General features: G+C 36.0%; 1 protein-coding gene across 2 annotated transcripts in view; it reads right to left on the reverse strand.

The window, feature by feature from the left end:
- The window catches only part of ttc37 (tetratricopeptide repeat domain 37), a 197,322-nt gene that overhangs the window by 161,899 nt on the left and 18,841 nt on the right, over nt 1-16,582 (reverse strand). For both annotated transcript variants that reach the window (XM_039759363.1, XM_039759362.1), the window contains exons 4-7: nt 11,354-11,445; nt 8,478-8,553; nt 6,215-6,355; nt 1,635-1,733 (exon numbers count right to left, since the gene is read on the reverse strand). In XM_039759363.1, coding sequence (XP_039615297.1) covers nt 1,635-1,733; nt 6,215-6,355; nt 8,478-8,553; nt 11,354-11,445 — 408 coding nt within the window. The remainder of the gene's footprint in view (nt 1-1,634; nt 1,734-6,214; nt 6,356-8,477; nt 8,554-11,353; nt 11,446-16,582) is intronic.

Here is a 16,582-nt window from a genome sequence, read left to right on the forward strand (position 1 = left end):
TGAAATTGCTGCCCAGATAACAATAGTCTTAGCTTAACAGTAGTGACAAGTCAAGCAACTCAGGCCCCTTCTTCTGCCTGAAGAAGCCTGAGTTGCCTCGAAAGCTTGCATATTGTAATCTTTTTAGTGTCATTTTGCTTGACAACTCACTACAAGCATAATGGCTAACACGATACAACACCAAACCTTTCTTCATCATGTAAAGCACTTTGAGTTACATCATTTGTATAGTGCTAGTTGTTGTTGTAGCACTACAGACATAGCTTAAAAGTAAAACGCATCTTTTACTTATAAACCTGTTAAGCATGTTAGTCTTGTGTCTTCTTGATAAATAATGTATGAAGATTTGATATATTTGTGGCTTTTTTAAAGTACTTTTTACAAACTATTATTTGTTGGTGTGTTTCATAAAACAAAAGTTTTACTAAGAAATAAGTTCTTCATTATTAAAATGGTAATCCATAATAATCCATATTATAATTACACCTCAAGAATTATGAATATCTAACTGATACATATCAAAAATATATATAAAAAAAGCTGTAGTGTAATTAATGATTAAAACTTAAATGTGCAGGCATATATAAATTTAAGCAGTGTTTAATTGTCAGTAGCAAATAATTGATTTCACTGGACAATAAGCCTACAGAATTTAGTTTTGTTAACAAAAAATGAAGCACCTGTGGTCTATAGTTTAATTATAAAAATGCACATTATTATAGGATACAAGGCTTCTAGGTGTCTGGTTATGTAGGAGCTTAGTGTAAAACATTATTTAAAGGGTGTGACGGACAGCCGGGTCCCATGCCCGGCCGGGACGCCTCTGCTGCATACGTCCCGGGAGAGCCACCATGGACTGTGCAATACCTTCCCCAGGGCGCCCGGGGGCAGTCTCCCTGGCCGTGGGTCCTTCCTCAGTCTCCCCCGTGGCTTCATGGGATATGGAGTCCACCACAGCCCGGTTGGGAGATGGGGTGGCCACTAGGGTGCTGGAGAGCCAGCCGCCACATCGGACGACTTACCAGCCCCACCCGGAGGTGCAATTAAGGCCAGCTGGTCAGGCACCTGCAGTACTTCCGGGTGGGCTATAAAGCAGGCAACCTCCTTCCATTCGGGGCCAGAATCCGGAGGAAGAGGACGAGGTTGCCTGGGAGGAGTGGAGGTGGCAGAGAGGGTTGTGAAGAATTGTGCTTTGTGCTTTAGAACTGTGTTGGGCCTGTGGGACACGGGGAAGACGTGCCCCTCGGCTGAAGGAAAAAAGAATAAAGCCTGTGTGTTTTATACACGTGCCTCTGCGTGGTCTGTGCCGGGTTTTACAAGGGACAAAAGAAAAAGGAAAATAAAAAGGTATCGAGAGTCAACTGATCAAGTAACATGAAATGGTGATCTGTATTAATCTTAAAAAACCTGATCGGAGCATCTCTACAGTTTATGTAACTGTTGCAGAGAAAAGTCACCAGTGAACCCTGCATTGCTATTTACATGCCAGGATATCTCTATTGTGCCAAGAGAAGGGGGGAAAAAATCTTGGTACATGTTGGCTAATCAAACACCCTTCGTAGTTCACCACCACCACCACCGCAAAATACTTTCATGGTCATGACAGATTTAGAATGAATAAAACATCAACTTACCTTTGATAAGTACCTGATGTACTCTGTGGAAAGCTTTTGATGGTCTTCACTTGGAATTTCGGATGTTAAATTCAAGGCATTTTCAAACGCTCCTAGCAACTGATCAAAGTAAGAAATACAGTAGTTAACACCTTAAGTTCAAAAATAAATACAAATTCAGCATCTCTAACCAACAGTTTTAAATTTAAGACTATATTTTCTAACCAAAAACAAATTATTTAAGAACATGACAAACTAAACATATCAATTAACAATAATGCTTGGGCCAGTGGGCAATACTCCCAAGTCATCACATTGCATAATCAATAACAATCCAAAGTTCATTTACACACTGTCATATAAGAGCTTCCAAACTCTTTAGGAACAGGCCCTAGAACAACTCAAGCCAACATGGGTTGGACATGCAAACTCATTCATTTGGTTTCAAGCACCATTAACCACTATAATGCTTTATGGACAGACTTTTCAAATTATCCACTTACTACTCTACCGATAATTCAATAAATGGGGACAAAGATGTAACAATTTCTCCAGTTGTTATATCATTTTACTGGCTTCTAAACAAGGTTACAGCAAATTTGAAAACTGGAATTCTTACAAATAAATTTATTAATGGTTTAGTCCCTAACTTTGCAAAACTTATCATTGGGTGCCTGTAAGATTTGGCACTGCAGTCTCAAAATGATGGCCTGTTTAAAATTTGCAGGATAAGTAAAACTAATAAAGAAGGTAAGAGACTTTAGCTATACAGCGGACAATCTGTAGAACTATCTACATGCCAATAACACAAAATCTCCATCAGTCTCAGCATGTAACCCTTTGGCTAAAGGCTAATTATTTTAATATAGCATACTCTTGATAGAGCTCCTATTGAGGCTGTCCATGTTGCTTTTTATTTAATTGTGATTGCTTCAATTGACTATTACCAAGTTTTTACAATTTTCTTTTCCTTCCTAGGTTCTATAATGGCATTTGTATTTACCATAGAGCAAATATACTGTCACAACATTTTTTTCATCTTATAAACTTAGTTTTTTACTTTAAGGCCGGAGTTATACTTTACGCGATGCGATGCATGCTGCAGCGGACGCTCCTGCTGCGCAAGCGTTGTAGTGTTCATACTTGCGCGCGTACTTTACGTAAATCTGGGGAATCCACCAGGTGGCAATGCGAGATATTATCACGGTGAGAACATGTTCAGCTTCTCTGTGTTGTGAATTGCCTAGAACACCTATTAAATTCTGATGACACCTTACCGCAATATCTCTGAAAAGGATGTTTATTGATTAAATCCATCAATCCAGGGATGTGTCCATTCCAGGAAGCATTGGGCACGAGTGAGAAACAGTCCCTTGAAAGGAAACCGGAGCACAGTGTGGAATACAAGCAGGAAATACCAGCAACATAACTCCCTGTGAGACAGCAGTGCTATCGCTGCTGAAAGTGATATCAGGTATAAATCTAAAGATTCTAAATGTGCAGAGAGTTGGAATATCATACATTTAATTTATTCTGTTTGGTGATCTATTGCTGCTTTCCGCTGCTGAAGCAAAATGCGGACATACAGATGCATTCGTGGTGCTTTTATATTTAAGCGTCGCATAATCCCGATCGTGACGACACGATACATTTTAAAAGTCTCACATACCATCTTTTGTGCCGTCTATTTTTTTGCAACTTCACACCGGCAACATAATGTATAGCGCTGCATTTGAGCCATTCATCAAACAGCAAAGCACGCACATCGATCCCCGAAGGATCTGCATAGAGGCTTGCTGTCACATGTAGTTAGTAAACAGAGACTCTGACGTCACGTTCCGACTTTTAGCACACTGCCCCAACCCCCACCCCCCTGACTTTTTGCTGGTACTGCAACTCGCACACGCATCGCGTTAATTTCTGAGGACCTGCTCAGAGGACGCATGAAATGAACGCTGGGAACGCGTGGCAGCCATGATGTGGGCGCGTATGCGTTCTGAGCGTGAAGTATAAATCGGCCCTTAAAGTTTATCATTGTACTGTATAAGTACATCAGTAACAGGGTAAAAAAAATGTACAATTTCTACTGCAGTGTTTAGCAATTTCAGATAAACTTCTTTGAAATACAAGGAGATGAATTTGAGTCTAGGCCATATTTGAGTAACCAGTTAATCTCGCATGAAAACCTTTTATACTGTATATGGCAGAAAAGCAGTGTTTCCAAAAAATGCAATGAGAACACTAAGAGAATATGTAAACTCCACACAAGCAGCAACTGAGGCAAGAATCATACTTACTGTATGTTTCTTGAGTCTTGGGAGGTTAGCGCCAACTTTTTTATTACTATTCCACTCTAAAGTTAGGAAATATTCAAAAATGTTTAATTGATTAATTACATTATTACCTCCCCAGCTGTTTTTAATCAAAGGGGGTCTCAGGATACTAAGGTCATTCATCAGTGTTGAATGAAATGCATATAAATGTCTTTATTTTTACTGCAACAAATTAAACTAATATATCTTAATGTTACGGTCTTCCCTACCCACGTAAACAACTTTTGTACCGCCTTATCAGTCAAGCACTATTCCTTAAGATCTTCATTTACTTTATCAACCCCCCTCCACTTTGACCTCCTTTGTTTTCTCTTTACGTGTAATTCCATTCCCATCACTCTTTTGCCCAAATATTCACTGTCTATCCTCATCACATGTTCATACCACTTCTGCCTACTTTCCTGTACTTTCTTAGATATGTCTCTACACATCCATCTCAATATTCTCATTTCTGCCACAACTTTCTTCTTCTCCTGTGGTCCCTTTACTTCCTATGTCTCAGCTCCATGCATCATTGTTGGTCTTACCACTGACTTGAAAACCTTATCTTGTGACTATCGCCGTAATGACAAGTCAAGCAAAATGACACAGTATATAGGCTAACTAAAAAAGATTACAATATGCAAGCTTTTGAGGCAACTTAGGCCCCTTCTTCAAGCAAACATCCCAAAGTAATTTCAAGATTCTGTAAAAAGAAAGCTGCTATATTGAGAAAAGAAAGAATAACTATGTAATATGTATTTCCTCTTATGCTTAAATGTTCAGTAAGCAACTTTTATTAATTGCAGAAACACAGCATTTCATATAGGCTTATGTAAAAGTTTAATTTTTAAGATGCATGAATAATGATTCTTTGCAAATGTCATTCAATAATTAATGGAGGTTTCAAGGAGTATAAATCCGCACAAGTACATTAGACCCTTGTCTAGTTGATTACCTATGAAAAATGTCAACCAAACTACTAATGTTAAAAGGATACATTAGTTAACACCTTAAGCTCAAGAATAAACACTAATTCAGCATCTCTAATAAACAGCGTTAAAAAATGTAAGAATTTGTTTTCCTTGCAAAAATAGTTTATTAGCTAAAGCAGTAACAAATGTGGAGTCAAAAAGCTTTTCACACCTAGCTCATTTGGAGAGGTTTAGATAGATGTGAACATGCCAGTCACACTCAGTTGTGGACCAAAACAAACAGAACAAGACCCTTTGGAAAGGATGGTCTTGATGTGGTACCAAGAAAACCCTGGAGTGATTCTCATGAGGTATGAATGTGATCTAACAAAAGACTAATCCAACTACAGGAAATACAGTGCATTGTGGCTGAAACTGTGCATGCTGTGGTCTGTAAGTGTTGGTGATTGGTAGTTAGGGAATTTCATTTACTGCATAAACAATCTAAAGTTAACATGGATCATTAAAAACAATAAAAACATAAACATAAATATGCACATAGGTACAAACGATACACAATTCACATAAAACACTGTGCACAATTACCTGTCAATCAGAAAAAGCCTTGTGCCTAATCAAGAACCTAATACATCTCCTTCAAGTATGATCGTACAACAGTTGAAAATGTTGTTGGAACAAAAAGGTGTAGAATGAGTTGGGATTGTGTCCATTAAAAAACACATAAGTGGCAAGAAACACAGAGCAGTGCCCTGTGAGACTGACTATTAAGCCCCCAACCCAGTCTTACACCATTAAAGTTGCTTTTCGGGCTGTGATGTGGACACGCTAACTTTAACATATTTAGCAAATGTTACACATCAGTATGAATATTATTAAAAAATAAATGTAGGAGTTAAGACATTAGACATGTGATCTGAGATCAACTAAATTGAGGTTACATTCACATGGTAGCTACTGGGGAGTAAATATAAAACATAAAATGAAACAAAGCCTAACGAGCAGAGGTTGTTCCAGTGAAACAAGAACAAATAGAAACTTCAATTTTGACAAAGTGTAGCCAGCTTTGGGGAGATTTCTTCTCTCTGGTACAGAGGACGGATGAGACTACATATCCTAACACACTTTTAAAAACTACTTATAATTTTTAACTTTAAATATCAGGAAATATATCCATTTAAATAAAAAACACAACAACTAAAGACAATTGTACTGACACATAAAAAAAAGAAAAAATACTAGAAGGGTTTTTCTTTACTGCTCTTCTTCTTGCAGCGATTATACACATATACCTGATAAAGTTAAAAACAACATTGATAATGTTATTCATTACAAGATATAGAAATGTGAAACTCACTTGTTGCTGTATCTCATTGTCCTGGCTTTCTTGGCCATCACCCAATAGCTTTATCATTTGTATCCACAGTTGGTAAAGCTCATCTTTCTTCACATTTTCTTCTTGTTTTAATTTAATTAGTTTATTCCACGCTCTTGCAACCTACAGTAAATATATTACATATCATTAATATCCAGAACCTTAATCTAGGTTTGAACATGCAGTACATAGAAGTGACACAGATGAAACATTGTCCACACATTGCAGATCATTATTAGTTATACAAAGGGTACCTGTGATTTGAGTTAAGCTGAAACAGACATCATTTGAAGAATGGCTTAATAAAGCAATTAAAGATGACATTTATCACACAGATTACACAATTAAATATTCTAAATCTTCTTAACGGATACAGTATTTAATTTGTGGAAGAATTTGGGCAGCCTTTTGACAAATACTTTAATTTTTCCATATTTACTAGTTAAGTAGTTAACTTTGTCAAAAGAAACTACCCACCATCTGTAATCAGACAAGGAATGACATTTCATCATTGATAATATACACATTTCATCAATCTGTACATGGTAACATGGCAGAAAACTATTTCAGCATTTACTAGTGAAAAGTAAATCAACACACTTTAATCAGCTAGGAACACAAAACATGAAGTAGGAACTGTTTTATGGTGACAATTTACATAGTTCTCATTTTTTATTGTTTGTGCATTTTCTAGTTTTACACTGCTTCACTCTACTTGGACTCAAAGGAATGTTCTGACACAAGCAACTTTCCAAAGTTTGTTTCCAACTTGGCAAAAAAAACACTTCTGTACTTAATAAAAAACAAAATGATACTTTTCAGTCAGCTGGAAGCATAAAATATATTAAGTCAAAAAATATTTTCAGTAAACAGTAATAGTTTATACAATTATAGCATTATTTTCATATTTCACAGATTAAAAAGGTAAATAAAAGGCTGCATGATGGACTCAGTATAATATACTCCACATCACCAGTCCACTATAATTTTTGTAGTCTAAGCTTCTTAAATGGGTGCACTTTTCTTTGGCTGCATGTGCATTCTCTCACTGGTTCTGCACTTTATCAGTGTCTGTCTCCTTGACCACCATTTGTGTCCCTTCACAGTGGCCTGGCATAATCCTATCTCATTTTGTATAGGATTTGTTATAAAGCTGGCTTGTCTTTTGGGCTAGTAGTGTATCTGACATGCAAAGTGATGTGAAAAATATTGTCAGCAGTGACATTTCTCATCTACTACTACTACTAGTCACACTGTCTCTCCCTAGTAATCAAAGTAATCAAGTGCGATCCTTCTCCAAATAAGCAATAGCATCTTGTAGGTATATATTTGATACATCAAAACTTATCAAAAATTTGATTCCAGACTTGTCAGATGTGTAAAAGGGCATCAACATTTCATCAGGAACAACTGCTCAACAACAGGTGTCTGCCCTTAATTATAATGTATAATGTAGCCCTGCATAAAGTCTGACAAATGTCTGAAATAGCATCAAAACTGTCAGTACACAAAGTGTATATCCAGCATCAGTTTTACATGGGAAAACAAGAACATGCGATATGGCATACTGTGGAGCAATCCATAAGTGAACTCAGATCACTTGCAATGTTTCCACAGACACAGCAGACCCCACAGTGTTTGCAAATAAAAGAATAAAATCTGTTTTCTTTGTGTGTGTATGCATTTGTCATTAGAATATATATGTGATAAAATACTGTACAGTACATACAATTGGGTGTTTATGCAATTTATTACATGTGCCGGCATTTCAATACAGCTGTACTAAAATATTTTTTTTCTTCTAAAAAGGTATCACGTTACATTAGTCCTTCACAAAGAAATCACACCATTTATTTTTGTATTTGCATTCACTGTTAGGTCTGCCATGTCTGCAAAAACAAGACAGACCAGGAATGACAAGAATGTGACAGCTGTACTGATGATGTAGTTAAAGATTTAAAAACAGAACACCAATTGGTGTTGGCAATAAATAAGGCTGACTTTTGCCCACATGGGAAGAGGTGGAACATTAAGTGTTGACGACGATTTGGGGCACAGTAATTTTCTTTCAGAAATATTGTATTGGAGTGATTTTTTGATCGGATTGTGTTTTACATTTTCCATCTTTAAGCCCAAAATTGTATTAAGATGTAAAACACTACAGCACCTAATTACATAAATAAAACTATTTATATAAAGATTAATTAATTTACCCAACAGAAAATTACACTATTAAATTACTTACCTCCAGGTGTTTTTGCTTTTGATAATAGAGTTCCACCAATTTCTTGCATACTTCATACCACTTTTGCTTCTCTGTGCTAAACAGATTAACCACAAAATTATTGAGCTGATTAAAAGTCCTACTGCATGGAAAGCACAAAATAAAAATGTCAAGCACTGTTTTTTCTAATTTTGTTAGGAAGTAGTGTAACTGTCTTGGACAGCACAGTCCGAGAAGGAAGAAACCTAACAGCAAATAAAACATTTTTTTTTTATTTCTTCATTTTTTTGCACTTAATAAGTGAATATGGTAAGGGGTTTGTTGATGATGATGACATGGCACAGATAAGGTAAGCAGATGCCAAAGGACATTTACATTGGTAACAGCATACCGATGCATGCTTTAAACCACAGCATGCCATAGATGATAAATACTACTCTATCAGGGAAAAACTGTTTTCTTCTGTAGGATGTTAAACTCCTCAAACAGTTGCAGTATCATATATATTATATATATAGTAACAGCTTTTTAATAATGTTAGTTGTGAATTGTGCATATTAATTAAAACATGGAAGATTAATGATTTAAGTTGCTCTGAATAATGCATGATAGTGGTCATCAACAAAAGCATAAATATAAAAAGAGCAGCAATGTGTTAGTGTTTTGTGCAGCAGCACAGATATACTAAGATTGGGACACTCACTAAATCATGCTTATTATGTAGATTGCTGAGATTATGAACAAAGTGCTAATGATTTGGGTCAATTAAGGCAGATGGTACTTAAACTAGAACAAAGGCTTCAGTTATCTAACAAAATAAGTACAGCAGTAGTATCAGTAGACATTTATCAAGAGCCTCAACTCATCATATTTTGTTACAGACATGCTATGGTGGCCATTAAACCCACTAATGTTCATGACTATTAAATAAAAACAAGAAGGTATAGTTCTAGTTTGCTAAGGAAAACAAATGGAGCATGATTGGTACATAGTTGCTTAGGTTGAATTCCAAATCCCATGGATGCTCACTGATAGGAGGAGCTGCATATGACAGGAGGCCCAAGAGTTCAGAAATCCATTATGCAAGGCATCAGCAATACAAATGATAGATGCAGAATTTTAGCATAGGGTATTAAAGTGGCATAAATTGCATTCCTTAATAGAAGGTACTGCATATGTTAATGTCATCTGAACACCATTGTCTACTGTGCACATTTGTTTTTAGCAGCAATGTATTGCTAAGCAGAAAGGGTATTTACAACAGAATAATGGTACAGACCAGAAGTGCAACAAAGTTCTACAATGGTTTTAGGGAAATGTTAGTGAATAGTTCTGTCAGTCACTAGATTTCAATACATTACATCGAAGTATATGATGGAATAAGTTATTCAAAGAATAAGTTCAGCACATGGTCAATTAAGATGTATTGTCAAGCTGACTTGGGGCAGCAACTCAGTTTTAAAACCTTGCAGAGTGACATGTTCAGCCATCTTTTAAGCATAAATGAGAGAACAACACAGATTTTAGAATGGTGTGCCTAATGAAATGGTCACTAGGTATATGTGGCTGACATTTCCCAATATATTTTAGGTGGAACATTGCACCATCAAGTAAGTAATCACTTTCACAAAAATATCCTCCCACAAAGCAAGAGGCTGAAAGATTTCATAAATTAGAATAATAAAATGTTTATAGACCATGATGATGGATTTATAAAGAATCAAGGCTTGGGTCCCATGTGCTTGAAAACCCTAGTAACACCAATGTCTCAAACTCTTTGCATTAGGAAATGCATAAACCGATATTCAGGAACAAACCACCTGACAAGCTCTGCCAAAACACACAGGGCAAGCTCATCCTTTTGACAAGATTCAGTGCCTAATGAATATGTTCTTTCACTCCACTGTGACCAGAGTATTGTGTCATGCTGTAATCTGCTGTAACAGAAATTTGGAGGATGCCAAATTTCTGAAAAAAAAAAGATCCAGAAGACCAGCTACTATAACAGGACTGATCCCCGAGTCAATAGAGACACTTTCAGCAAGAAGAAATGATGGCAAAATTCTAGACCATTACATAGCTCACTCTACCACACTATGCTAGGAGGTGCTGCTATGGCACTTTTTATTTTTAATTTTATTGATTTTATTGTCATCATTCCATACAAATAGATCAATTTTTACAAAAAATAGGATTGAAAACAAATCAACCCCCACCCCTGAGAAAGAGAGCATGGCCAACGGAGTAAAACTTAAAGCTAGCAAAAATAAATAAATTGATGAGTTAAATAGGCAGATAAAGATAAATGGAAAAGAAAAAGAAACGGGAAGAGAATCTACTTCCTCAGAGCTTTAATAGCTGAGAATTTGATTTTTTCCAATTTCAAATAGTTTACAAAATCTATGACTAAAACCCACTGACTTAAAAGAGGAGAGTTAGGATTCTTCCAGTTTAGCAAAATAAGTCTGCATGCCAATAGTGTAGTGAAGGCAAGTTCTAAGTCATTTTTAATATTTTTTTCTATTAGTTTTATAGGATATTCAGTTCATCACAAAATAACCCGCTGAATTCAAACACAGGGTCACGGGGGTCTGCTGGAGCCAATCCCAGCCAACACAGGGCACAAGGCAGGAACCAATCCCAGGCAGGGTGCCAACCCACCGCAGATTGAGACATATGTTTAAATGTTTTTCAATTTATATGGTATATATTTTAAGATTTTTTTCTGAAATCCTTTAATGAGACAATTATTACTTCAAACAATCACAAATTAGATATTTTTGCATATTCAGTATTGCTGCTCATCTATATTATAAGTATATATTGGCAAAAAAAAAGAATTTAGTTTAAGCAAAGCCTTTACTTTTTTCAACAGAGTAAAAAAAAGTACATCTCACCTCTCATAAAATTCCATTAGTTTAAGATACATTTCAGGCAATTCTTCTTTAAAGTCAGTTTGATTGCTTTTTTCATACAGATTTGTCAACCCCTGTAAGACATTGCACAAAAATAAGTAATATACTTTTAACAAAATTAAGTATAAATATACATTGACTGGACTTTCTATTAACGGGTAACAATCAAGGACTTAAAGCTCTATCCATCAATCTACTGAATCTATTTAATTAAATAAATAAAACTGCACTTGTAATTCAATAGGACCCACTTCATTAGCTCTGATAATTTGTTGATATGTAACTTTGTAATAAATGGAAATACTTTGTAATCTTCCTGTAATAAATGGAAATACCTTGTAATCTTCCTTTACACTATCATTTTAGTCATATAAAATAAGATGTATTTTCTGTCCAAAATGACATATATATCTGCAGATATTTATCTATAGTTTCTTCTGTCTGTTTCTGTTTATTATTAACAAACCAAATTTAATCAGCATTATCATGTTATTTTTACTGATAGACGAAATATCTTCAAAATTGTGTAACGGTTATCAATTTAACATATTCTACACAAACCTATGGTTTTTGTGGAATTTCTCCCCTATATTTCATACAATGTTCATGTTAAAAATTCTCATGTGGCATAGTTTTTCTCTTGATATCTGTTAGGTATACAAAGAGATTTATTTCTGCTTGGTACCAAGAACATACATAGATTTTTGTATTTGCACACAATGCACATGTGTGATTTGATTACTGTACTCACTGATTTATTTTAAATATTAGTAGAAGTCTGCTGAATCATCATTTTAGTTTAAAAATGTTGCAAATAGTACAGATTTGGCTTCATACAAGTCACAAAGTTGTCGATGAACATGTTTTTACAAGTTTTTACCTTGCCTCAATAGCAGTGTGAAAATAATTATTCTCATTTGTACCAGTGAATTTAAAAGTAGACAGAATGTTGTTAGGAAATACTTAACAGATCTATGAAAAAAGAAATAAAAGATCAGATACACCTAGGAATGTTAATATCCCACTTACGGAGAAGTCAACGTCAGCACATCTCATGGTTAAAGTGTAATGGATTCCAGCTGTTTCTGTTTCTTTCAGAATAGCTCAAACTTCTCCAAGAATAGAAAATCTACTTAAAAAGGTCACTGGGTATGGATCTTCACAGTCTACACCACAATCATAACATTTTAGAAAATTTAATTTTAATCGCAGTTTTTAAATTTAAAAAACTTTCTCCAGGGCTTTATTTGTAGTTACAGATAAAAGCATACTTTTCAAGATACATATGCCAATATAGCTGGGATTTGTTAAACTATAGAAAAATCTAAATTATCATCTTTACAAATGAACAAAATACCTAAAAACAATAGTTAAAATATAGTACATAACCTCTGTATTCCTCATTTATTTTTATCAAAAAAGTAAAAAGATTTGAAGCCTGTACTTTATGAAGATGTGAAGAATGAAAATACGACCCCGGAGGGTGGTGGTGAGGAACACAAAAATTCTAAAAAAAATCTCTCACAGAAAAACAAAATACTCTTTCTTTTATTAAAGCCCATTCTGAATAGATGAATTTATTTTTTTCTGCTTTATTTCGTCACTGCACTGAATCATATGGGAATAATTTAGAAACTGCATTCATGCCAGTTGATATGTTTTACTTGTGCTTTAAATTATCTGCTAAATACTCAATAAAGCATAAATTATGCACAAAGACAATATTAACTAGCTTCATGCATCTACATTACGGATGCAGCAATTTGAAACAAAAAGGTGATATTAGGCTGATTTTTACCACAAAGCACACAATCAGGGAATGGTAGTACAGTAATCCCTCACTATGTCGCGCTTCAACTTTCGCGGCTTCAGTCTATCGCGGATTTTATATGAAAGCATACCTAATTAAATAACGCAGATTTTTCGCTGCTTCTGCGGACAATGTGTCTTTTTTACTTCCTGTACATGCTTCCTCAGTTGGTTTGCCCAGTAGATTTCATACAAGAGACGCTATTGCCGGATGACTGAGAAGCTAACCAATCAGAGCACGCAGTTAAGTTCCTGCCTGCTGAATGCAGTGTTAACCAGGAAGTCTTGTCTCGCTCATTCAGCATCAACGTGTTTCTCTGTGTAAAGAGTTGTGCTCTTTTGTGTTTATCTTTGTGCATAGTCAAGCCCTTCATTATGGCTCCAAAATGATCTGATGACGGCTTCAGGGGCCGTGCCCAAGCGCAAAAGGAAGATGTTAACGATTGCCGAAAAGGTAAACGTTTTGGATTTGTTGAAGGCTACGATTCTTTTTATTTGTAAAGTAGGAAAGGAATATAAGATCTACGGCCGCAGTGTCCTTTTAACCAGGGCGCAAAACGAGTTGTAAGTGGATGTAATAAGGCGGTAGTCTGGATGGAATCTGCTTTAGGGATTTGCATTGAAGACTGCCAGAAGAAGAACAACGGCAGTGCTACACAATCGCCTGAAGTGGCTACTTTGGAAGAACTGTAACGCTCTCCTTTGTTGTGCAGTAAAATTAAACTCATTGTTATCGGATAAGTCATCGTGTCATTGTTGGTGAGTAACCATAATTAATTTTCAACTTACAGTACTTAGTACATGTACATACGTTTAGTGTCACTGTACACACATTTACTGTATACTATTTTTTTTGCATTGTACGTATTTATTGCTGGTGGCCTGTCTATCGTAATGGCTGTAACATATGTGATATCGGAGACACTCAATATCTTTAAAATAATATTTAGGTTTTACTGTATATAAACAGTGTGTTTATATACATAATTTCAATGAATCTTACCTAATATCTAAGAGAATACAAAGGGATTATGCTGTATAACTATGCGGGGAATATTTATAAACAGTGTGGGAGAGTTTATAAGGGCTTAAAATATATAAAAATAACCTTACAAACATATGGTTTCTACTTCGCGGATTTTCACCTATCGCGTTTTGGGCTGGAAGCATAACCCCGCAATCAAGGAGGGATTACTGTACTTGAATTCCATTTTCTCGAAGTTGCACAATGAAGTTATAGTATAGTAAAAATTAAGGTTTCAACTGAGTAACAAATTTATTTGATATAGCCAGAGCAAATTAAATATTCTAGGGTTTAGAAAGAAAGGGATTTACACATCAGTAGCAGACTCTTGTTAGAAGACATGCAATCACTCAATCAGCCAATGTATACATGCCAACCAAGAGGAGATGTGGCAAGAAAATAAAGTGTGAGAAACAAAAGTTACATTTATTTCATAAGGAACTGTTTGAAACTTAGAATCTAGAAAACGTGTAATAATACTGTCTTTAATAACTTAAAATATTCTAAACCTCTGCTAACATTTAGAATGCCTTAATATGTACAATACAGTATAACTGATTACCTTATACTAAATCTTCCGATTTCTTAAATTCTACATGGGTAAGGGAGATAATACTTGATTTGATTTAAAAAGGACTGACTTGCAGGTCTGTCAGTTTGGAGAGGATTGGAAACTCAGACGTACTAACATCATCCTTACAATTAAAATTGGAAGTGAGCAAAAGTTACTTAAAATATATATTTTATTCCTCCTAAAAACTTTTTTTGGCTTATAATAAGGAGCCATATGGAGATTTTTTAAACCTTTTTCCCTCATTAGAAGGGTTTTTGCTTTTTTTTTTGCCTGCACAGGAGCAAAGATAGCTGTTTGGGAGAAGCGTATGGAGGTACTTGTTACTTATATTCAAAACTAGCACTGGAAAGGTGGAGCAGAAGGTAGTTACAAAAACCGAAAAGTCTTTAAGTAAATAACAGGTGTTATTTCACGTTTCAATAGAGAATTGGCAGACCTGGCCCAGGTCTCCTTTAAAGAGATAGTATGCACCCCTAAGGTTGTATGGGAGGAGATTCCAGACCAGACAGGTAGAAAGGTGGGTCAAAGTCACAAGGAATAAGGTCAAGTGTACCCACTGTCCAGTGTGTTAAACCGCTTTCAAGTCCTTGTGGAGCTGGACAGTGTCTCTGATGATTATGAGATTGTAGGCAGGGATGAGGGCCCAATGGGCCACTTCAAAACCAGTTCCCAAAAAGAGGGAGGTAGTGATAGTTGGGGACTCAATAATTAGGGGGATTGAAAAGCAGGCTTGCTATAGAGACAGACAGTCTTGCATGGTGTGTTGCTTTCTGGATACACAAGTGGGAGACATCCCTGGAAGGGTAGATAGGCTTTTGGCCAGGGTGGGGTGGATCCAATTGTCATTGTCCATGTTGGAACAAATGACACACATAAGGTTAGTCTGTCAGTTCTGTGATCCAAATTCAAGGAGTTAAGAGGCAGGCTGAGGAGCAGAACTGACAAGGTAGTCTTCTCTGAAGTTCGGCCTGTGCCACACGCCAGTCTAGGTAAGATTGAGGAGATTAGAAGACTTAATGTCTGGATGCAGGATAGAAGGGGTTTATGGGGCATCTTTATCTTTTAGAACAGAGGGGACCTGTTCCACTGTGAAGGGTTATATCTGAACCGGAGGGGCACCAATGTACTGGGGAGGCATATGAGTAGGTTTGTCAACGATTGTGTAAACTAGGAAAGGGGGGGGCGGGCAAGGAGACTAGGACAGGCCAGGTTTAGAACTATACATGGAGGAACAAAAAACAGTTTAGAAATAAAAATGTGCAGTAATGCTTCTAACCCAACGTTTAAATGTAGGAGTAACGCATTAAAAATAGCTTGCCTTAATGCTAGAAATATCAAAAGTAAGGCAAGTGAGTTAGAGTTGTATGTAGCAGTGCATAATTATGACATTATAGCAATAATGGAAACCTGGCTAAATAACAAAGATGGGGATGAGTACTGTATAGCATAGTGGGATACACATTTTTTAGGAAGGATAGAGAGAACCAAAAAGGAGGTGGGGTTGCTGTTTATCAAGCAGAATTTAAATGCAAGTCTTCTTCAGCTGGACAATGAGCTCCACTTTAGCAAGGACATGTGACTTTGCCTGGAAAGCATTAAGGAAAGAGGCCTTATTTTAGGAGTGTGTTATAGACCACCAAATAAAGACAGTAATTAGTAACACATATCTTTTTAGTAATATTAAAAAGGTAAGTTTACAAGGGGAGATTATAGTCATGGGAGACTTCAATTATCCGAATATTAACTGCAATAACCTTGCAAACAGCGCAGCACAAGAGCGGGAGTTTTTAGAAGTTATCAGTGA

Source organism: Polypterus senegalus, chromosome 7, assembly GCF_016835505.1.
Source record: "Polypterus senegalus isolate Bchr_013 chromosome 7, ASM1683550v1, whole genome shotgun sequence".
Classification (NCBI taxonomy): domain Eukaryota; kingdom Metazoa; phylum Chordata; class Cladistia; order Polypteriformes; family Polypteridae; genus Polypterus; species Polypterus senegalus.